We start from the raw sequence: 24,878 nt of genomic DNA on the forward strand, positions 1-24,878 counted from the left end.
CCCATAATCCAGAGTCAGTTTTCCAGAAGAACCGCACCCCTCACACCCACATTCCTATGTTTAAAAAAAAATCATTTGCTGCTTCCTTGCTGTCCCTGGTTGTATCTGTCTTGCTTTTTCTTTACCAGATGGCTCCCTGGCCAAGTAGTTGTTGTTTTGGTTCTTGATGATTATTCAGTTTCTTCCTCGGAGATTCAGAGAGGATCTCTTCTCACGGTTGGACACGTCCAACTGCACTGTCTTGGGAGTGCCGCTGGAAACAGGAGTTCTGTTCTGCAAGCCAGAACGTTATCCCAAGCAGAACCTGAGGCAGGTGGAGAATCTATTCATGTGCCTCAATGCCAGATTCACTGTGGGTGCAGAGCAGAACAAGACCTACAGTCTCCAGCTGTTAGTAAAGTTTCCTCACTTAGGTCAAAGACTTCTAAGGAGAAGGTTAAATTAGATTCCTGTCTCCTATGCACTTAAGAAGTAGCATGGATATATAGCTGATCTTAAATCAGAGAAAATACTTCCTTAAGGGAAGGCAGGTAATTACTGTTAAAATATATCAACTTTCAGAGGAAACAAAATATATATATATATATATATATATATATATATATATATATATATATATATATATATATATATATATATATATATATATATATATATATATATATATATATATAAATCCCCACTCGCCCTTGTGGGCGGTCAATCCTTCAAGCTCGGGTCCTCTACCAGAGGCCTGGGAGCTTGAGGGTCCTGCGCAGTATCTTAGCTGTTCCCAGGACTGCGCTCTTCTGGACAGAGATCTCCGCTGTTGTTCCCGGGATCTGCTGGAGCCACTCGCCTAGCTTGGGAGTCACCGCACCTAGTGCTGCTATTACCACGGGGACCACCATCACCTTCACCCTCCACATCTTCTCGAGCTCTTCTCTGAGCCCTTGGTATTTCTCGAGCTTCTCGTGTTCCTTCTTCCTGATGTTGCTGTCATTCGGAACCGCTACATCGATCACTACGGCCGTCTTCTCATGTTTGTCTAGCCACCACCATTTTGCCCGTCTGTATCTGGAAGTCCCACAGGATCTTAGCTCGGTCATTCTCCACCACCCTTGGAGGCGTCTCCCATTTTGACCTCGGGACTTCCAGGTTATACTCGGCACAGATGTTCCTGTACACTATGCCGGCCACTTGGTTATGGCGTTCCATGTATGCCTTGCCTGCTAGCATCTTGCACCCTGCTGTTATTTGCTGGATTGTCTCTGGAGCATCTTTACACAGCCTGCACCTGGGGTCTTGCCTGGTGTGATAGACCCCAGCCTCAATGGATCTTGTGCTCAGTGCTTGTTCCCTTGCTGCCATGATTAGTGCCTCTGTGCTGTCTTTCAGTCCAGCTTTGTCCAGCCACTGGTAGGATTTCTGGATATCAGCCACCTCCTCTATCTGCCGGTGGTACATACGTGCAGGGGCCTGTCCTTCCATGATGGTTCCTCGCCTTCCTCCACTTTCTTGGGTTTCTGCTGCCTGAGGTATTCACTGAGCACGCTGTCAGTTGGGGCCATCTTTGTGATGTATTCGTGGATGTTCCTTGTCTCATCCTGACACTCACCAGTCCCCGGCCCCCTTCCGTTTTTGCATTACAGTCTGATTGTTTTTACTACATTTTTTTTACCACCGTATTTTGACAACTTCTTAACGCTTCCAACCAGTTGCGGCAGACTAATGCCTCTGAGCCTGGTGCTAATGGAAGTTTCTTCCTGTTAAAAGAGATTTTTTTCCTTCCCACTGTCGCCAAAGTGCTTGCTCAAAGGCGAGGCGATTTGATTGTTGGTTTTCTCTGTATTATTGTAGCGTCTTTATCTCAAAGAGTTAAATCTTCACAATATGCAAGTTATAACGGCAAATTCTTCTGAAACCATACAACATGTCCTGACCTGCTAGACCTCGCTAGAAATGTAAATACACTTTGTGTGAATGGAGCCAACAGCTACTGTGATTGGCTTTTTCAGTACTGTTAATTCTTCCTCATCATTGTTTCTTCCTTGGAGCATTTTTGATAGATAGTGACCACTGCAGACTGGAAACTCCTCACATGATCTGCATAAGAAAATCTTTATGCTTGCTCATTTGTCCTGCTTCTAACACATTAACTTTGAAAACAAAATGTTTGCTTACTCCCGAGTATAAAGTATTATAAAGTAAGTTTTGTGTCTGATAGCAGGGCGTTACAAACCTACAAATCTGTGCCAGAACAAACAAGTGTTTGTTCATAAAAATGAGCTCAAATCAAATAATTTTCCAATTGTAGCTCAAACCTAATTCCACTTCTTTCACTCATTGATTAACTTTGTGTCCAGTCCAATTTAAAGTCTTCATCAACTCAAATGTGCTTCACTTACAGTGGGGCAAAAAAGTATTTAGTCAGCCACCGATTGTGCAAGTTCCCCCACCTAAAATGATGACAGAGGTCAGTAATTTGCACCAGAGGTACACTTCAACTGTGAGAGACAGAATGTGAAAAAAAAATCCATGAATCCACATGGTAGGATTTGTAAAGAATTTATTCGTAAATCAGGGTGGAAAATAAGTATTTGGTCAATAACAAAAATACAACTCAATACTTTGTAACATAACCTTTGTTGGCAATAACAGAGGTCAAACGTTTACTATAGGTCTTTACCAGGTTTGCACACACAGTAGCTGGTATTTTGGCCCATTCCTCCATGCAGATCTTCTCGAGAGCAGTGATGTTTTGGGGCTGTCGCCGAGCAACACGGACTTTCAACTCCCGCCACAGATTTTCTATGGGGTTGAGGTCTGGAGACTGGCTAGGCCACTCCAGGACTTTCAAATGCTTCTTACGGAGCCACTCCTTTGTTGCCCGGGCGGTGTGTTTTGGATCATTGTCATGTTGGAAGACCCAGCCTCGTTTCATCTTCAAAGTTCTCACTGATGGAAGGAGGTTTTGGCTCAAAATCTCACGATACATGGCCCCATTCATTCTGTCCTTAACACGGATCAGTCGTCCTGTCCCCTTGGCAGAAAAACAGCCCCATAGCATGATGTTTCCACCCCCATGCTTCACAGTAGGTATGGTGTTCTTGGGATGCAACTCAGTATTCTTCTTCCTCCAAACAGGACGAGTTGAGTTTATACCAAAAAGTTCTACTTTGGTTTCATCTGACCACATGACATTCTCCCAATCCTCTGCTGTATCATCCATGTGCTCTCTGGCAAACTTCAGACAGGCCTGGACATGCACTGGCTTCAGCAGCGGAACACGTCTGGCACTGCGGGATTTGATTCCCTGCCGTTGTAGTGTGTTACTGATGGTGACCTTTGTTACTTTGGTCCCAGCTCTCTGCAGGTCATTCACCAGGTCCCCCCGTGTGGTTCTGGGATCTTTGCTCACCGTTCTCATGATCATTTTGACCCCACGGGATGAGATCTTGCGTGGAGCCCCAGATCGAGGGAGATTATCAGTGGTCTTGTATGTCTTCCATTTTCTGATGATTGCTCCCACAGTTGATTTTTTCACACCAAGCTGCTTGCCTATTGTAGATTCACTCTTCCCAGTCTGGTGCAGGTCTACAATACTTTTCCTGGTGTCCTTCGAAAGCTCTTTGGTCTTGGCCATGGCGGAGTTTGGAGTCTGACTGTTTGAGGCTGTGGACAGGTGTCTTTTATACAGATGATGAGTTCAAACAGGTGCCATTCATACAGGTAACGAGTGGGGGACAGAAAAGCTTCTTACAGAAGACGTTACAGGTCTGTGAGAGCCAGAGATTTTCCATGTTTGAGGTGACCAAATACTTATTTTCCACCCTAATTTACGAATAAATTCTTTACAAATCCTACCATGTGAATTCATGGATTTTTTCTTCACATTCTGTCTCTCACAGTTGAAGTGTACCTCTGGTGCAAATTACTGACCTCTGTCATCATTTTAAGTGGGGGAACTTGCACAATCGGTGGCTGACTAAATACTTTTTTGCCCCACTGTATTTTTGTTTGTTTTGGACTTGATTGGATTTTTAAACTTTTAAAAGGCAGTTTTTAAATTCCTTTTACCCAATCAGAAATTCAAAGAACTTTCGCAAAGACTTTTTTGAGTGAAATATGAGACATCTTGTCTATCCTGACGCGCAGATGGTTTTTAATACACAGACCCATCTGGGAAGTTATCTTTGGGAACAGTGTGGGGGGAAAAAAGGCAGACACTAAAAATAAAATAATATATGGCAAAATATTGGACCATATTAACCATCTGTCCATTACAGGCTTACTTTGACCAGTCGAGAGCAGAGCTGCCTGGTACAGCATACTTACAGAGCCAGTCAGGAGACAACAAGGGAAAAAATTACTTGTCCTACAAGAAATCTGCCTAGACGTAGTTGTCTCAAGAAACTTGTTGTAATGTAAAGACTTTACAGAATTTTTGTGAATGCCCCAACAAACTGGTGTTCCCTAATAGAAGAACTTCCTTTTAATTGTTTAATTTTTTGGGGGGGCAGGGATAGCTCAGTAGGTAGAGTGGTTGCCCCATGATCGGAAGGTCAGGGGTTCGACTCCACTGAACGGCCACCCTGAGGTACCCCTGAGCAAGGTACTGTCCCTACACACTGCTCCCCGGCCGCTGCATTGGTGGCTGCCCACTGCTTGACTGGGTGAATGGGTTAAATGCAGAGGAGTAATTTCCCTACGGGGACTAACACATACACATTATTATTGGAAGAGCCTTAGAAGAAATGAGGAGAGCACAGAGCAAAATAAAGGAGAAAGAAGGCAAGATCTTATAAACACATGACTATTATATGTGATATTAGACAAGCCTTTAAAAAAAATAAAAATAAAAAATGCTGATTTAACTTTAGTTTCTGATGTCCTGTACTCTGATTCACTTCACCTTTACAAGGTCATTAGAAGATCATCTGGTGTGAACGTATCAAGAGTCTAGAATAGATGATAAATATATGTATATGTGCAGTAGCCCTAATATGAAATGCACATTGTCCCTCCTAGATTTAAAGGTGAGTAATTAGCTTTATACAGGGAGAAGCTCATACACAAGGTGAAAAGTTGTGTATGAGCAACCGAGCTGAAGTGAAAAACGTGCACATTAAATAGTAATACTAATAAATAAATATTTTCCTTTATATTTGTATTTTTTTTACCCTTCAGTTTCTTAATAGGTCCTTGGATACTGTGTTGTCAGACTACAGAACAGAAATCATAATTTATAATGTATTAGTATACTAAATAGTATTTTCTATTTATTAAAGCGTGTAGCACAAACCTTCATCATCACATGGTTTTGTGATATCAAGCATTTTGTTCATGAGCTCCCTAGAAATAACCGGGAATTGCAGATTTCTCATAAATAAGGTAACACAGACCTTTTGCCATATCTTTATGCAGAACACTTGTGCTTGAGTGTGTAGTCAACCCCCACAGGCTTACATTGAGCCAGGAAAAACCCTGCATCTGTTTCCATCACTCATACTGGGAAAAGGGGGTTGATCCAGAGTGAGATGCAGATTCTTGAAATAATTAAAGTGAAAATAACATTCAAAATAGAGAGGAGTGAAAGCAGGAGTTTTAATATTTGTACCTGTTGTCTCGCACAGGGATTCATAAAACAAAGAGGCAGCTGTTTGGAAAAGTATCACCGGTACTCAATGTGTTTTTCTTCTCTGTGTAGGAGGGAATAAATGTTTCTTAATTCATTCCAAGTTTAGCCTTCTGCTTTTCTTCTTTTATCTTCCCAGGGTGCAGTATTTCTTGAAGGTGTCAATGTGAAAGGCGTCACACAGGTCACCATACAACCCAAGTTAGGCGAGATCCAAAGAATGTGCCAGGAGATGGCCGAGTGGGACAAGTAAGAACCTTCCTTTTACCTTTCTTATTTTCCTCTGGGAAAGTGTGTGTGTCTGTTTACACATGTGTGGGTGTACTGTACTGTGCTATGAGTGACTCATTTGTCTTAAATCACCTTTTTTTTCCAGAGAAAAAAATCTTTACACTCTCTGACAGGCGGCAAAGTCAGGAATAGATGTTGCTATTCTGGAGAAATATGCCGCTGCAGCTTTTTTAATGAAATTGCAGAGCATCAGCTCGACTGCAGTGACTTGTCACAGCGCAAGAAAACAGCCCATGCTGCGATTTCCATGGCCTGCTGTTAAAATTATTTTTGTTATGTCTTTGTTTGCTAATATACTAAAATCCTCACATATTTATAGTTTAGGAGGTTTTTCAGTGTGTAGCGCCAAAGTTAGATGTTGTTCTCTTAGTGCACTAGGTTGTCATAAACTATGTTATGACTTAAGCCACAAAGTAAAGTGTCTGAGAGGTGTTTCTTTAATGCATCCAGTTGCTTTTGCAGAGATTATATTTGTTTTTGGGAACCTGTGTTTGTGCGCACAAAAACTCTGTAAAAAATGTCTTCCAATGGTCTTGAGTTAAACAATAGATTTGACTGACTCTGTCAGAGGTTATATGTCAGTGTTGCATCCCAGCTGTAATATATTGAATATTCAAGACAAATAGTTCAGATGTATTTGCAATTATCAGCTTGTTCTCTTTGAACTGATGAGAGAACTATTAGGTTTGCCAGCTGCCTGTTGGTATCCTATCATATGTATGCATATTACACTGCCTGGCCAAAAAAAAGTCACCACTGTAATTAGGCAAAGGTAAGAGGCTTCTTCTGGGTGACTCCTGCAGTGATTCATGTTTTGGCTGGCAACAGGTGATGTAACCCTAACTGATGCAATGATTCGCTTTCTAAACAACCGTGTATTAAGACATTGTTTTCACAACCATGCGATATCTCCTTTCAGAAGAGTCTAATTATTGGTTTGCTTCAAGGAAAAAAACAAAACAAAAACAACAAGGGATATTGCTGAAACTACTAAAATGGGGTTAAGAACTCTCCAAGGCATTATGTGGTTGGAGAGGATTTAAGAGTTTGAAATCATGTCATCATAAGCACCAATAGTAAAACGTATGACTATGTTTGAGAGTGAAGAAATGTGATAGTATTTTCGCATGCATTCTGCAAAGAAGGATTGGGACTAAACGGCAGCGCAGCTTAAAAAAAACAACAAAAAAACTGAAGCTAAATCAAAAAAGGCTTTAGTTTGCTAGTGAGCTTAAATATTTAAACATGCACCCATCATGTCTTGTGCCTACCATACAAGCCTGTGCATGGTGGTGTTATGATCTGGGGTTAGTCAGGTCGAGGTTAAGCCCAAAAGAAATTAGGACAGCTGACTACCTGGGTATACTGAACCACCAAGTTTGCTCTGATTTTTTTTTTTTTCCCCCTTCCCGATGGCACAGGCATAGTCCAAGGTGATGATGTCAGGATTTAAATTGCAAAGGACTCGTTCAGAGAGCATGAGACATTATTTTTAACCCCACTGAAAATCTTTGGGATGTGCTAGAAAAGACTTGACTCCCCGATCATTAATAGAAGATCCTGAATGGAATAAATGTGACATTTCGTAAGCTTACCGAAACAGCCAACCAAAAATCTTCTAAGCTGTGTTTAGAGCCAGGCTGAAGATCAGGCACACATGTAAGGGCTGTTGTTGCTGTTTTTGCAGGTCTGGTTTTCCTGGTGCGCAGCCTGTGTCCATGGATAGGCAAAATTTGCGTTTCCTCGAGCAGAATCCATACAAAGTCAGCTGGAAAGCCGACGGCACGCGGTGAGTTTATGAGAAATGACTGCTTGTCTTCATGTGTCAGTACAGGTATGAGACTGTGTGTCTCTAACTTCATTGTGTTCAAAGTTCAATGGGTTTTCTTTTGTGTCAGTAGGCATACCGTAAGTTTATGTCCTTCAGAGTTGTCCATCAGAGATGCTCGTTCTCATTAGGTTTTAATTACAGTGATTTTACATGGCTAATCAGCAGGAGTGCTCTTTGATATCAGTGATGTTCCCTGCATAATTACCTTCATATAACCTGAACAGGATTACTGACTCCAGTCTCTTACCCCATATAAAAGAGAGAGCATGGGGCACTTCTTCTGTCTGGTCACATTTTAGGTTGAATTTGTTGTTTTTCTTTTGTTTTATCTCTCTGTTACGTAAAGCCAGTGCTGAGGGAAAAAGAAGTGTCAGTATTCTGGTAGTCCGCTGTGAAGCCCTGTTTCCCTCGCTGGTGCAAATGTGCAGTGTGCTGGTGAATATTTAATGACTGCAGTCATTTTAAAGAATTTTACATATCGGTGCTTTAGTTTCCCCTAAGAGAGAGACTAGCAGAGTACAGATTTGGCCTCTGACCAAGATCCCGCTAATGTGTGTAATCAGCTTCCATTATTTTCAGAACATCTTGAAATTGTTGTTCAGCTCTGCTCTGACGTTTGACTGAAGAGGGACACTGACCTCTTCCTCTGCTGCCTCTGGCTCTCGTCTGTCACCTTATTTCCCTCCAGCACTTGATTTTGAAAAGTAACCTGATATTTTTTTCAGTTGTGAAAAACAGATGCAGATAGAGGCTCCGTATGCTATGAGTCACCACTCAAGCACAGGATATATTGAGGATATAATGCACCACCTTCTCCTCAAATTTAGCAATTTAAAAATGGTAAAATACTTTTTACATTTTTAAATCCAGAGGACATATTGCTTGAAATAATATTTAAAATAATCAAAGAAGGTGGGAAAATCCATCTTGGGGAAATGTGCATGATAAAAACTTCAACTGGTGAAATAAAAGGTGTGCTACAAAAATCTATGAACAAACCAAAAGATGGAGCAAATATTAAATTGGTACATTGTCTGATCTTTGTACTATACATGAACTCTAAAATGAGATCATTCTTCCTTGTATTTAATTTCCCATTTTGAAGCATTATAGTTACTCATAAAGGATCTGTTAGACATAGTTCCTGAAATATCAGGAAGTATGTCTTCATGGTCTGGTCCGGTACAGTCTTGACTTGGGCCAAGAATTCCCTAATAACAAATGTTAAACTACATATCAGTATACAATGGATACATACCTGTCTGTCGGACACAGGAATTTAGAATGTATGACATTTAATAAATAGATGATTAATGGAAAGTGTATTTTTATGTCTTACAACACTCGTTTTGGGAGGAAAAACATGAAAACCAGCCATAATGATTTAATTCTATTTGCACTATTAGTAGTGGGAGGAATGCTTGCATGTATGGCATTCCCATGTGTTTAACCTCATTTAACTCAGAATAATTTTTATTGTTACATGTTGTGGCTACTTTTTCTGGCTAACTTCAAAATAATGAATTTAGGGCATTTTTACTGCTGTCGCATGTCAAAACTGGTTAGATTTGACCCGAACAGTATCTAAGGGTTGACTTTGCTATTGCTTGCCCTTTTTAATAATGTGTTACTGTCATAATTGATTATGTCTTAATCTGCATGTGCATGTGGTTCTAAATGGCTCACTCTTGTCTGAGAAATACTGAAAACAGCAGTGACCACAGTGATCTAGAGTTGATAGTTTTACACAGACGGTGCTGTGGTCTTACTGCAGAATCTGGCTTTGTATGGTTGATGTAAGTACTGTGGAACACAGGGTGAGTGTGGAGGGCTCTAATCCCATGTATGGCAAATTTCTAGGCCAGTGGGTTGGTAAACAAAGTAAATTCTTCTGCTAGTTTATTTCCAACACCACCTGATTTATTTATTGATTTATTTTTAACAGCGTCGACTTTCCTGAGCTGTTTGTTCATTTAGAGTCTGCAGATAATCCAGCTGACTGCTTCTTTTAGATCCTTTGGGTGGCTTGCTTGCTTGTTTTGACCTAGTTAAAAAGATAGTAGACTGTTGGAACAGATTCTACCCTAGTAGGATCAAGACACATTCTTCTGACTGAGGTCACAGGAAAGTCACAAAGTATTCACAGACACATATAACTTTGGTCTTTCATGGCGTTTGTTGACAAAAGGAAAAATACAAGATAACACCTTTAGCTTCAACTATAGTGTGTTTGAGGTTGAGGTGAGCAACAGCAGCTTGCTGTCTTGGTAAAGCATATATTGGCTTGGGCTGTGTTACAGCCTCCTGTGATACAACGCTGTATTCAGACAGTGCTTTGCTAGATTAGAAGTGAAAGTGATTTCTAAATCCTAGCTGTAATGGGATGACTAATTCAATTGGTGTGATCCAGTCACTTTATCTGGTCTTGATTTCATACTTCCTCTAACCTCAGTCAACTCTTTCTTAAACTCTCCTAGTATAATTGGAGTGCTGGAGGTCCAACTGTCATGTTTGGGTTGTCCTAATACATAGGTGTCAAACTCTGGCCCGCAGCCTAATTACATTTGGCCCGCGAAGCCATACCAAATTACTATTAGAGCTGGCCTACTGGTATTATACAGCTAATATATATATCGTTTAGTATTAAGCTTTGCTTGTTCCATGTTCAGTTTTCCAGCAAAACTTGTTTGAGTCCATAAGAAAAGATTCATTCTTATATCTGGAGGAAGATTTTTTTTTTTTCAATAAATATTAATGTTAGCCCGCGACTTTGTTCCAGTTTTGAATTTTGGCCCACTGTGTATTTGAGTTTGACACCCCTGGACTAATACATTCAGCTCCCTTTCAGTTACTGTTTTTTCGCTGCGACTGCTTTCCAAACAATTGGGGCATCATGTAAAAGAGGAAGCTTGGAGATGTTTCGTGTAGAAGTATGATATAAAAATGTTGTCACTTTTCAGCCATATGAATTAATGTCTATTTCTTGAGTTGTGGTAAACAATGTGCCCCATCTTATGTTAATATATAAATAAAAATGTTTTCTGGCTTCTTTTAGAATACCTGCAAGTTCTTGAAACTTGTTGACACTCGGCTACAGACATACATATTTCTTATTCACATCCTGCTTTGTGTGTGCGTGTTTTGCATGCGCATGTGTGCGAACAACATCAGAATGCAAACCACAGCATATTTACACGGCAAAAGGTTTGATATGGTAGACTTTGATGGTCTTTGTTGTCAGCATAGCGTCAGCCTGCTGTTTGCGGTTCTCGTGCTTTTTCAGCAGTTCTCTTTATTTATCATTGTTGTCTTTTTGACACACGGTGCATGCAGTACGTCTGACAAAAGCAATGGGGTTTTTTGTAAAAGGATCATGCAGCATTGTGGATATTCACAACGCAGTCTTCGCTTTGGTCTACATACAAGTAATAAAGTTGCGCTTGGAAAAGAGAGGCTTTTGTTCTCTTTGCGAGGAACAGCCTCTTCTGATGTTACTTTATTCTCCAAAGCCAAGGGATGGATGAAAGCAATCGAAAATCATGTTTCCTTATTAGTGCCCGTGCTTTTTAATTTATCCAGTAAATAGCCATGTGTGTCATACAAGTTTATCTTTTGTGTGTGAAATTGAATTTACACAAAAGAAGTGATGAGGAGAGGCGGTTTGGTGAGAAATAGATTTTTCTTCTTCTTTTTATTAAATCAGTGTTATTAAATTCCAACAGTGTAGATCTTCATTGAATCTGGACTGTAGGTTGGACTGGACAATATTAGTGGACTGTGATTGTGAGTCTTCTAGAGGGTGCAGAGCAGGGCCATGGCTTAGTCCTTGATGAATTTAATTGGTGTGACAAGTCTGGCTTCAAAATAAATGTGGCAAAAAACAAGTAAATGTTTATTGGCTTCTTTCCCCTCTCTCTGCACAAGTGCAGTGAGCTAAATGTTTTGCTTCTTGTTGACGAAGAGTTGAATGTGTGAATAATCTAATGAACAGTTAAAGGAAGTTGCAAAGTTTTAATGTAGACATGACAGTGATGAAAATGTTTTATTCCTCCTTTGCTTGGAGTCTGTTGTATTTCTTTACCATGCTTGAGTCAATATTGTTCCAGTAGCAGTAGTCAGAAAACCTAGCTTTGCCTCCAGTAAGGTGTAGTCATTCAGTTGTTCCATTTAGAGTAGAGGATCATTGTTGTAGTGGTCACAAATACACAACAGTGGGAGTACAGATTACAAGTTCTACAATTCCAACAATCCCACTCTTGCATTGCAAAGCTGGGATTGTTGTGACTTGTCCAACAATCGAGTGGCAAATCTGACTCATGTGGGAGCACTCCAGCTGAAAATTCCAACTGGCATCTCAAATTTTTGGCTGTCCACTTCAAGTGTAACACAGCATTAATCTGTTTGTCATATAATTGCCATGATGTGCTGTAAGATCAGTGGTACCTGCCTTGGTGATCATCAGTATGAAATGGGGATGTGTCCCGCGGTGATTCTTACATTAACATTCAATTCCCAAAATTTTCAAATGCAACTGTATAAGCTTTTTTATTTATTTATTGGTACTGTAGTTGTTGTGGGCAGCATATGCACCCAGATGGCAATTCTTCAGGAACTGAAGGGAGCATACAAAAGGATCTAGTCTGCCGTTACATGCTAAAAAAGGAGAAGATGCAGAAGGAGGTCCACAAGCACAGGAAAAAATACAAATGGAAGATGGCAGCTAGTGCACCTGCTGCACTATGCTTTGGTCCATTTACCTCAGAAGGCTTCACCCCAGAGTGGTGGTGGCAGATAATTGTATTTAACAAAATATTAATGTGTGGTGTCCTTGTATTGATATAATACTGTCAAACAAAGTGTAGTGATACAATAGTGTATATTTTTTTTTGTTTCATTTTTTACCCACTCCTGTTGTTCACCTTACAAAATAGTACCTAAACTGTTTTTTTGTTTCGGTGTTATAAGGATAAGATTGAACTGAAACGGGGAAAAGTCAAATGTTGGAGCTGGGAATGACATCACTCCCGATTTAAACACGTTCCAGTAGCAAAATTGGAGAAGCTAGATTTGTTTCACTGATTTGAGGTGATATAACTAATTTCCTTCGGGATTAATAAAGTATTCTGATTCTGATAACTATTGAATTCCGACTCGGAAACCTGGAAATTCTGACTTCCATGCAACACACTTGTAGCTTTGCTTTGACTCGTTAGTACAAAAGGCAAAGTAAATTATGGAACTGCTTTGCTGTTGACACATTCATTTGCAACAATTAAATATGCAATTTTGCATTATGTTGAATGATAATTGTAAGTAATTAACTAGGTGTCAAAAACGCATGTATTTCTACTGGTATTGGTACTAACTACTAAATTTCTGATACTGTGACATCACTAGTATGAAATCCCTCCGGTCATTTTGGTCCTCAGCACCCCCTACATCAGTGGTTCTCAAACTTTTTTTACTAGGCCCCCCTTTGTTTGACAAGAAAAATGTTCGCGTCCCCCACCCGCACGCACGCACGCACAAACACACCCTCCAACCACACACACCCATATTTTGCTCCAATGCGGTTTATTTCACACCTCAAACATTTAGTAAACAATTAAGTAAATACAAGTAATCTGCAATAAATTACAGGTAGTAAGAAAATGAACTACTAACTCCTTTACACTACGTCCACACCAACACGGGTATTTTGAAAACGCAGCTGTTTCTATGCGTTTGGACCTTTCGTCCACATGTAAACGGCGTTTCGAATCACCGGAAACTGAGATTTTTTAAAACTCCTTTTTTCCGTTTACGTGTGGACGAGGAATACAGAGTTCGTCTCGCAACGTCAGAGGTATGTGCCTTTTTTCACGTCACACTGTGCACCACGTTATTGTTTACATGAGATGAATTGCAGAATGGCAGATATTCAGATTAACAGTGACAGTATTTTGTCTCTATCTTCAGGTTTTACATGCTTACAAACACACACACACACTTACTGTCATTTTATTTAGAAAGGCAGAGGCGTCACGGTGTAATTATTTTACGTGTAGTTGTTTTTTTTTCCTGTGTAATAATATTCAACATTGATATCAATACATTTTTCAAAGAATGCCTCTCTGTGGAAATTGGTTTAAAAACATAAACAGCTGTGGGATACTGTTTGTCCGGGATTTGAACCGGGGGAACAAATTGTGGCAGGATCAGCCTGATATTATTTGTATCCCGTGTTAACTTTACTGTATAAAGAGCTAACATCTCCAAAATGTCATGAGTAGTTAGTCATTACAAGAAGTGTTTGTGAACTAAAAATCAAGAATGTGTGACACTGTTTGTCCGTGATTTGGAGAGCCCAGCGCGTGCTCCCGACGAAGGGAAAACCAATTATGCAGGGGAGACCTACCTCGGCACTTGTGCAGGTGAAGCCAGAGGGAAGATATGCTTCACCATATTTTCTAGTCTTTGGCTTAGAATGAAGTTGGTTTGGAATAGGGCTGTGCGATATGACCAAAATCTCATATACCGATATAAGACCTCTATCGTCCCGATAACGATATAAATCACAAAAATGTAACATTTTCTGTAAATTCTGTGAATCTCGGGCAGCTCAACTTGCCTGAAGTGTTTCCAGCTGGGCGCCGTATACCTGGAGTCCAGTGTTTTAACCGATGCATGAACCTACACATTTTTAGACACAAGTTGTAACAGCCGCCGTTTTTTTTTTTTTTTTTTGTGTGAGTGTTTATTACACGGCGTGCTGCGGGGAAAAGCCTGTTCTAACGTTTGAGTCTAAGGTTTATTTCTTAGCACCTGGCGGCTCTTTTTAAATTCTCATCCGTAAACACTGCATACTCTTTCACGTGATTCAGCTTTTATTGTGAAAGGTTTATGTGGAAAATAAACAAGCGGACATGCGTTGGTTTTACCGTCATTGTTGTTAACGACAACGCATACAAACAGGTACTTGTCCGTCCGTAGTGTGGTTATATTAAATATAAGAGAAAGAGAGAACTTTAAGAAATTAATATAGCCACTACAGTGACCATCAAAACGATGAAAAAATATTGCCGTAAACAGTTTATTTTGTGACACCACGAAACAAACGATAGCGTAAAATGAAACGATAGATGTTTTTATATCTTCATCCGATATATATCGTTATATATCGAACAGCCCTAGTTTGGAAACGTATTCAGCTATGCTTCATCTCATGCTTTGCGTGTGTGTGGGAGCCCCATCAAACACCAGTCCATTACGCTAGCAGTGTCCAAGCGTTGTTTTTGCTTTTTTCCCTTTTCAATGGCTCTGCGCCCCCCCTAGGGGCCGGGCCCCACACTTTGGGAAGGTCTGCCCTACATGTTGAATTCCAGATGTTTCTGCCAGGGGCGAAGGTTTGCCCTTCTCAAAACTAACACCAATAGATTTGTGGTCATTTGTTCGATGTGCTGCTGCGGTCTAATTCTAAAATTTCTCAAAGGATAAAAAAAAGTATACATAAGCAACAGCAGGACTTGCAGTCTAAGATGATGGAAGATTGTCGAGTTGGTGGGTTTTCATTAAGATGGCAGTGGTAGGGCGTGATCTTAAATTGTCATTCTCTTGATGGATTACATGAAATGTGCAGAGCATTTCTTATTAAATGTCCCACTTTCTTTCCAGTGGCATTTTTAAGGCCTGAAATGGACTTTTAATAGGAAATTTGTCTCTCCAAGGTGGCCGTGAAAGATTTTTCTCTTTGCATATTGCTAGGGGTCCTCACTTTAGTTTTACATATTCTTAATCCCTTTGTTACCCTGGTGAGGATAAAAAAAGTTTCCAATTCTAATGAAAGCAATTTTTACTTTTAAATGAGTAATTTCTTTTTTTTTTTAAATATCACATGCAAGTATAATTTTTTTTTTACAGGAAAAGGTTAAGTGAGGAAGAATGTTAATTTTCAGCAGCCTGTAATGGTCTAACAGAGTTGCTGTCAGGATCAAATCGGTGTTTCTGGCAGTCTCTTCTCATGGCTACAGGGCAACGCATCAACATCTGTGACAGTTAAACTACCTCACTCAGTACCATGATAACATGCGTGACGGTGACAAAGTACTGACGCTTCCCCACTCACCTAAAAATATTATATAGCTTTTCTCGATGCAACCAGTCATACAGTGAGGGGGAAAAAAACAAGACAAAAAACAAACTTGTCACTTGCCTGCAATCTGCCAAGAGAGGTGGCTTCTAATGGGCTTTGGAAAGACAGCAAAATTAGTGGATTTGCCAAGAGGGGAGACATAAAGTGAGTTGGGGTTTTTTCACCTCTTCTTATACAGCCTTCTGTCAGGGCTAGATTGGTTTGTGCCCCAGAGATGAAGGGCAAAGAGAAGGGAGAGAGCCAATTATGTTCTTAGGCATTTAAACAAACAATGTTGCTCAATTTGGACTCAAAGAAACTGGACTTGAGAAAGTTTTGGACTTTTTTAATTGTCTCTTTAAAGTCCTGTTTCATCCCTGATTACCACTCCAGTGATTTATTTAAAGAGAGGACACCAATCCAGTGTTTTTCTTTTACATCCCAGATGAAATAATGTCAGTGAAAAAGACTTCAGTGCCATCTTTCCCTTTTTTTTTTTTTTGGCTCTTTGGTTTTCTCCGTAAGACTGCCAGTGTTTTATATAACAAAATAAAATAACACAAAGATAAAACATTTATTCATTAATTCAGTATGCTTAATAAATAATTACAAATGCATATGTGTGTTTGTGTTTTATAGTTTCTGTTTGTTATTTAGTTAATTTCTTATTTCTTACTATAACACACAAAATCTTTAAGTGTGTGTATCTGTGTGCCTCCTGTGGGGCCCACACAGTCAAGAGTTCAGCTGCCAAATGGGATTAAAATGTGAAAATTATTATCTGTATCAGAGTATTTAAATCAGATTGATATCCACAAAACTTCAGTAATGTATTAGGTATTAAGGTGCCATCAGATTTCCAGGCAACCACCTCACAAATGGCTAAAATTGGGGGTGGGGTCTTTGTTTGTTGTGGTTTTTTGCCTTTTGTGGACAGCACAGCAAGCTGCATTGTATCGTTTTAATTTCACAGAAACATCTCATTTATATTAACAGAAGCTGACTTTTACATGATATATAATAAGGTCATCATGTGTTCTACAACTACCGGTCAATTAGCTGATTTTACTCTTTCGTTTCTACACCCTTCATTTCATAACCAACAGCAAAAACAGGCCAAACAACACTGTAGCAAGGGCGTGTACTAGCCTAGTGTCTGTGATGCTAATGATGATAATAGACTGCACCAAAATTCTGTCTTGTAAGTTATTGAAATTTTGTTTCAACAGGGAACTTGTTGTTTACATTACAGGAATTTATTCTTACTGGTGTTCAGTAAGCTTTAAATTAGGGCTGCTCCTCACATTTAATTCACTAGTCTCCTAGTCAATTAAATGCATCCCCAAAAAATGTTTAACCAGTCAAAAAAAACCTGTCAAAATTGAGCACAGTTAACATTGTCTATACAATTATAGTGTGTGTAGTTTTTGAACCCATAGTACTGGGTTCCTTAATCCTTGCCCAAGTAGTGGGCAACAATAAAGGATTAGTTGCCTTTGGCTGCATATGTAAGCCTCTTTATAAAAGCTTAAATTTGTAAGTATTTAAATAGTATTTTGAGTCACATGAGTACTGCATCAAGCAAACAAATACAATATGTACATCCATTTGTTTTGCCCACTTTTTCTTTTTTTGCGCTTCCGTCTAAAATGAGAAATCACCCCGCCCTCCCTATGGGGGAAAAAGAAAGCACCGTCCCTTGAGCAGCCCCTTGACGCATCACTAATGATGTGCAAAGCTGTTGAATCTGATCTAAACCCTCCTCTGGAAATCAGCTGCTGTCAGTCATGCCTTGTAGACTTGCAGAGCCGATACAATGACCGTCTGTGCCTCATTAGGGCCAAAGAGTTTGGGGGATGTGGCTCGGGAATGCGCATAACATGCGAAGCACCCAGAGAGCCGAGGAGGAGGTGGGCAGAAGCATCCACTTGTCTGAATAAATGAGCATATTATATTTCACAATTTCCTGTTGTCCATAAGAACAGAATAAAGTATCTGCTGTCAACATAATTTAATAGAAGGAAGGAGGGGAGGAATGGTATTGGTATGAAGGTGTGACTGTGATGAGGAGGAGGACCACTGGGAGTTACACAGAACTAATGGTCTCTACTTTCCTCTGAACGTACTTGACAGCCGTGGCTAGTTGGCTAATTAGACAGCGGGGGAACTTCTTCTGCTCTGTGCAGACCTGTTGTGTCCCCACTGGTTGACAGATCTTCTCTGTTGTGACACTCAGCGTTTCTGTTTGATCTTTTTAGCCATTGTTCCTTTTCTGAGATAAAAGATATTAGCCCTGCACACAAGTATATCTTTCTATCTGCAGGAGTTATCATTTTGCCTAAACTAGGCAACACAGGCATTTCCTGTTCCCTTTCTTACCCTGCTCCATCCTCAGCTCCACTGAGGATGGAGTCAATCCTCTCCCACCCAAAAAATGTAAGTGCTGGCCCACTCACCATTTTTTTTTTTCTTCCCTTCTCCACCAACATTTCTTTTCTTTTTTCCATCCCCCTGCAGTATCCACAGGACGTGTCTCCACCTGCTTTATATCTCAGGATTAGTGTGTTTTTACGCTTTCTCCTGTCAGGGAGGTGTGTGTGTGTGTGTGTGTGTGTGTGTGTGTGTGTGTGTGTGTGTGTGTGTGGTCATACTCTACACATAATACCATCTTATGACGGCCACTTTTCTTGACCAGCGTATTCCATAAGTTGTACAGGGTGGGCCATTTATATGGATACACCGTAATAACATGGGAATGGTTGGTGATATTAAAGTCCTGTTTGTGGCACATTAGTATATGTGAGGGGGCAAACTCCTCAAGATGGGTGGTGACCATGGTGGCCATTTAGAAGTCGGCCATCTTGGATACAACTTTTGTTTTTTCAATAGGAAGAGGGCCATGTGACACATCAAACTTATTGGTAATGTCACAAGAAAAACAACGGTCACATATACTAATGTGCCACAAACAGGACAGAAAGTGTCCTGTCTGTGCATTAGAAACCATTTGATTTATTTTAATAAAATCCTGGTTCTCTACAATATTTGAAAAGGATTATTTTTTACTTGTTTCTATCATGTCATGGATAATAATTTAATGTATTTAATGAGACGCAGGTGTCTGCGCAATAGGGAACCCACGCTTTGTTGAAAGATTATCTTGTCATGTAAAAAGTGGTCTTCTGGAAGTATGAGTGGGCTCATATTGTGACAAATAATCATAATGACCCCTCAGGGACTCCTGCAGTCAGAAGTCAGCTCCACCTTCTTGGATGGGAGTAAACAATGGTAGTCGACATTCTGCTCTACACCCTTAGAAAACTTTGCGCAGAGTCACGTGAACCAGAGCTTCAGCTGCAGGTAGTTCTGGTTAGTGTGTCTGGGCAGGTTGTCAGTTATGCAGGTCATGGTAGTCTTAAGCACTTTAGTTGAAGGCAACTGCACTTCTTTTTAGGGTCTTGAAAGTGGATATGGACGCCTCTTATATGAGAGATAAAATGCCTTCAAGAACCTACTAAAAAAAAATCCACTTGCCTTCAACTCAGGTATTTACACTGTCTAAGTACTTTGAGTGCTTAGAGTGGCACTACTATTTACATCAGACCTCTAGAGCATGAGGACTACTGCTTCACGGACGATCTGATATCCTCGTGTTAGTGTTGTTCCCTCGTCATCATAAATAATGTTGTTCCAGTTTCAACATTGCAAGTGACCAACCACCTTCTGCTGACGTCATCCGTGACCTCAAAAAACCCCCCAAACAAACGCCTTGAAAAAATCGACTTCACTTGCGAGAAGAGAAACCGCCTCTGTAAGGACAATATTTATAATGCTTACTGTTAAAGGAAAGCATCCTGAAATGCAAAGAATTCAAGTTCCTAGATCGGCGGACAGAAGCAGTTTCTCTTCTCGCAAGTGAAGTCGATTTTTTTTAAAGGCGGTATTTTTCAAAGGCACAAAAGGGGAATGTCACAACAATGTGATAGGTCACTTACAATGTTGAACCTGGAACAACATTTATTGTGATGATGTGGGAACAACACCGACACGAGGATATCAGACCATCCACTGCTTCACCATACTGTGGCCCAGTATGGTGACTGTGAAGTCCATCTGACCCCAAGAGTGGAGAGGCAGCTGAATGATACCTATGGTCTCCACGTGTTTCCTGTCAACCTGCTTTTAAGACATACTTCAGGGATTCATCTGACAATTAAATTGATTGAATCCAATTTTACTTATCTGGCACCAAATCACAGCAACAGTCACCTCAAGGCACTTTAAATTGTAAGCTAAAGACCCTACAGTAATACAATAAAACCCCAACAATCAGACAACACCCCCTGTGAGCAAGTATTTCGCGACAGTGGGAAGGACGAACCCCCTTTTAACAGGAATAAAACTCCAATAGAACCAGGTTCAGGGAGGGGCAGTCATCTTGCATTATAATACATCTATTACAGATGTGCCCCAGCTGCTGGACTTTAAGCAGATTTTAAATAAATATGACCAGAATGACTATTTGGCTAGCAGCTCCCCAGATGTCTGTGTGTGTATCCATGTCTGCAATGAAGATTAAGGCTTTAGGGATGAGAGGGGCTAAGGCTAGCTAGGGAATTATTAACTAGTACATTGGCTGATGACCAAAATAAAACAAGACCATACATAAAGACGCTCATATATCATTATATTTCACCAGATATACTTTGGTGCGGTCCGTGTTGGAGGTCCTGGGCCAGACATCTCCTTTGAGAGTCAGCAGGGTAAATGGCATTGGCACATTACTTGTGTAACGCACATCACTGTTGCTGGTGTAAACTTCCACACACCCTCACTCTTGGCATCTTGACAAGTTTCCCTATTTGAACCAGCTGGTGTTGGTGGCATATTTATTAGGTCTAATCCTGTTGTTTATAATCGTGGAGAGTCACAGCAGGTATGAGAAATTTGTGTCTTTGTCCTTTGGGAAGTCATTAATCTCAAATTCATCTCTGTCATCCAAATTGGCTTTCCGACAATGCGTAAATCCCTTCAGTGTGTGTACTAGCTGTAAGTTGGTATCACATGAAAGTCTTCTACCAATTTTCTTCTGGTTTGAAATACAAGATAATTTGCTGCAGTTTTTACTCACATTGATTAGGATACTTAACCTTTCCAAATGCAGCAGGGCTTTAGTTGCTCATTACGACATATTAGTTCTGCTTTATTCAGCACTTGGTATTTTGTTTTAAAGAGCAGCCAGCAGACTGCAGAGTGTAATTGAGTTCATAAGAGGTGTGTAATGAAGCCACCAGATTCTCTCTCTCAGTGGAATTAACAAAGACAAGCCTACTTGACTCTTAACTAATCAACCATTAAACAGAATAATGTCACGCATATGGATGGATGTTAAGTTAAACAACAAAAATAAGTTGAGTGACATTAATGGGACTTGTCAACTATGGTTGAGTTTCTGGGTTTTGTCATTCTGTACATATTGTTCTTTAAGTAAAAAAAAAAAAAAAGACAACAAAGAGAGCCTAATAAAGATCTATTTGACATGGAAAATCTAATCAAAGCAGTTGGGTAAAAACAATGCTGAATGCTCACACCTGCTGTTATACTTGGAGACTGTTCTGGAGGAAACACAAAGGCAACAATGGTGTCTGTGTTTTTGGGTGTGGCCCATCTTTTTTTAGCTCATTTTTGGGGAACCAACAGAAGGGAAGATCAAGGATTTAAGTCTGTTTAATGTCCCTGTTTCGAAACTGCTTTTAATTATTTGCCAGCTCATTGTGTTTATTGATAAAGCAGCAAACACAACTGTGCCTCTCTGGGTATTCTTCAGGTATTATTTGGTACTGAAATGTATGTATTTTATATCTATATAATATTGTAATATGTATAATATCTTTAAAACTAGCACCCCAAAACACATCATTTGTTAGCATTTTGTATTCAAATAATTGAAAACTATCAAAGGTAATGGAGTTTGACAGTAAAAGAAGTGTATGTATTAGCTGAAAACTTGGCATATTCTGACAGTGGGTGTAGTGTGTCCTGGTAAAGGTGCTACTATCTAATAGAAAACCCTAAAAACTGAGTTAAGTTGAGTCATGGATTGGCCTCCTCAGAGCCCAGACCTCAACATTGTTAAAATCATTTTGACAGAGAACAAACAGCCATCATCCAAAGAAGAGTGTTAAATGCATGAAGAACTATTCCTGAACACTGCTTAAAAAAGTATATAAGAAAGCTTATATACTTATATAAGATAGTCATACTTTCATATTGACTTTCAAGCTTGTTAGAATTGTTCGAAAAAAAGTTTTTGCCTTATTTGCTGCACATTTTGATAGATCCTTGCACCTGTTTCTCATTTTCCTTTTAAAATGAAAAGAAATGAGGAACGGCTCAAGGCTCAGTATTTTCGAATATTGTTCGACCTCAGTTTTATGTATCTTAATGAAAAGATGATAAAGCAACCTGGCCCGATGCACAAAATTCATCTGGCACAGGTCAATTTAGCCCCAATAAGAAGAAAACGTCTCATTAAATGAAATACATTAGGTCAGTTTTTCTAAATTAGACAGCACCAGCAGAAGGATGGATCCTTAAATTATAACTGGGTTCCAAATAATTTGGATGACTTATTTTCCAGATGGAGTGTCTACAAAATAATAGATTAACATGCATGTGGTGGGAACCCATATCCAGTTAATTTGTAAGCCCCACGCCTCTAAAGAAAATGCCTGAGAGAAGAACATCTCAGCTCACCTGTAGTGTTTACTTTGGTTATTCAAAGATACCCCCACCCCATCCTTGTAGTGGTGCAGATGGAGAAATAAGGGTGATAAAAATCTAAAAGGGGTCTTATCCTTCATGCGCTGGCAGTGCGGCACACCTTATGAGTCAAACTAATACCAGCCGCATGCTCATATCATGACCCATGTTTGAAAGCTGGCCTGTTTTAACAGCTTTTAACAGTCCAACAGTCGCTGCTCTCAAGTTTTGAATCTCCCAGATTGGCCTACTCAAGGGTGGAAAAGTAATTTTCCAGCAGTGGATTGTAGGGCTGAACGATATATCGCATTTGCGATAATATCGCGACATGATCAAGTGCAATTTTCTAACCGCAAAGGCTGCGATTATACTGCGATTATATTATACAATTCATGGGCTGCATCCTCCTGAGGCCGCATTTGTAGACCGATTACGTCACAGCGACGCGCCGAAGGCTGTCCAAATTACTACCATATCCCAGAATTCATAGCGCGGCCCAGCCAAACTCCAGTTTCCAGCAATGGCGGCCGCTACTAAGTTTTAAAATTACTCATACTAATCTTTCTGGGTCACAAAATAAACTTTTAACATATTTTCAGGCGAGAAAGTAGTTGTGTAAACATCAAATATCTGCTCGGTTTATCAAGATATCCCATATTTGCAAAAGTGCTTCGACGTTTTCAGAGGCGTCTGCTACCCACCAGCTCGACAGCTAGCCGGGAGCTCGAGGGTTACTGATGCGGCCGAGAACGGCACAACTCCCGGCACATCATTTTCAGATCACCGCGGAGTTTCGCTGCTCGGGTTAAACGTAATATATAAGTCACTTAGACAACCTAAAAATGTTATTGTTGGGCTTTTTTCAGTGTTTTGTTTGTTCGTGAGTAAATCGGTTTGGCTGAGATTAAAGTTATTAGATTAGATAAAATAAAACTTTATTAATCCCCCGGGTGGGTTCCTCCTTGGTTTTCACACAGCTGACTAAACGTCAAACAGAAAACTTATTAAACAGAAGTATGAGACAGTCGAGAATTTACACCAGTGTCTGGTTATATTTTAGATAGCAAGAAGCAGACGGCCGAGTTTATTAAACTCCACCGAGACAGCGGTGACGCTAATCAGAACTAGCCTTCTGATAATCAGAAGGCTAGACTTTAAACTTTAAAGGCGTGTTTGTGTGTGTGTTTATACAATTGCTATTATGTTTGCACTTTATGTGTAATGTTACTGACTGCAGAGATCAGTAAGATGTGTGTATTTTTTATTTATTAGTTTTATTTATTTAATATTATTTTTTAATTGAATGACTGTCTAGTAGTTCACAGATGTCGAAAAACTGAGTGTGGTAAAGCCACTGATTTTTTTTATGTATATTTCTGCAATCTGCACATTGTACTGACTTTCATTTTAATGTTTACACCAGGGTTCCTTGTCAGCACTTTATGCTCAGATGTTTGTAAGCTAAAAATAAACTATTGTGTATGTTCAAATATACTGTTGTGATTGAAGAAGTTAAATAAAAATGTCAGTCATCAATTCATGCATCACCTCATGTCATCATAACAGAGGTCTGTCTTCCAGGAAAGAACAGTTTAAAATTAATGTAATATAATATTGGCCATACTATATGATGTATTGCTTGTCTTTGTTTAATAATACAGAAGACAAATACCTTAAAAAATAATCGCATATCGCATCGCAATCGCAATATTGGGGCAAAAAATCGCAATTAGATTATTTTCCATAATCGTTCAGCCCTAGTGGATTGTCTTTTCACTTTCTGTTTTGCTTTTACTTAATATTACTTTTGAAGAATCCCAAAGCAGAAAAAATAAAGATTATGATGGACAAAATACCAGCGAATCCCTTGCAGTGTAATACCATTTAATCCAATAACACAAACAAGGTGTGACCCCAGACTGACCATGTTGGTTTTCTTTGAACAAAACAAAACAAAAAACCTTTAAAATGGTAACAGTAATAAATATATACTGTAGAGACAACAGCATGAAATCACACAAGGTATGTTACGTTGCTTTATTGCTGCAAAAGTTTAGCTTGAGGAAAACAGACTGTAGAAATGTTGTTTTGTGCCTCTTTATCTCACCTGCAAAGGCGTGCTGTGGATTAGCTGAGCATGGGCCACTGGTGATGTATGCAGTTTGAAGATAGGTTATTACTCTGTGCTAACAAAGTGTTTTTGTGCTAGTGGAAGATGCTAAGGGACTTCTGTAATAAGAAAAATAATTGGTTTACCATCGAGTAAA

General features: G+C 39.7%; 1 protein-coding gene across 1 annotated transcript in view; it reads left to right on the forward strand.

The window, feature by feature from the left end:
• rngtt (RNA guanylyltransferase and 5'-phosphatase) overlaps positions 1-24,878 on the forward strand; it is a 110,112-nt gene that overhangs the window by 11,969 nt on the left and 73,265 nt on the right. The window contains exons 7-8 of the mRNA XM_086264634.1: positions 5,757-5,866; positions 7,596-7,697. Coding sequence (XP_086120760.1) covers positions 5,757-5,866; positions 7,596-7,697 — 212 coding nt within the window. The remainder of the gene's footprint in view (positions 1-5,756; positions 5,867-7,595; positions 7,698-24,878) is intronic.

The sequence above is a fragment of the Aulonocara sp. 'chitande type north' Nkhata Bay genome, linkage group LG15 (assembly GCF_057382095.1).
Source record: "Aulonocara sp. 'chitande type north' Nkhata Bay isolate Kocher_YH1m ecotype deep benthic linkage group LG15, A_spYH_male_GT1.1, whole genome shotgun sequence".
NCBI lineage: Eukaryota > Metazoa > Chordata > Actinopteri > Cichliformes > Cichlidae > Aulonocara > Aulonocara sp. 'chitande type north' Nkhata Bay.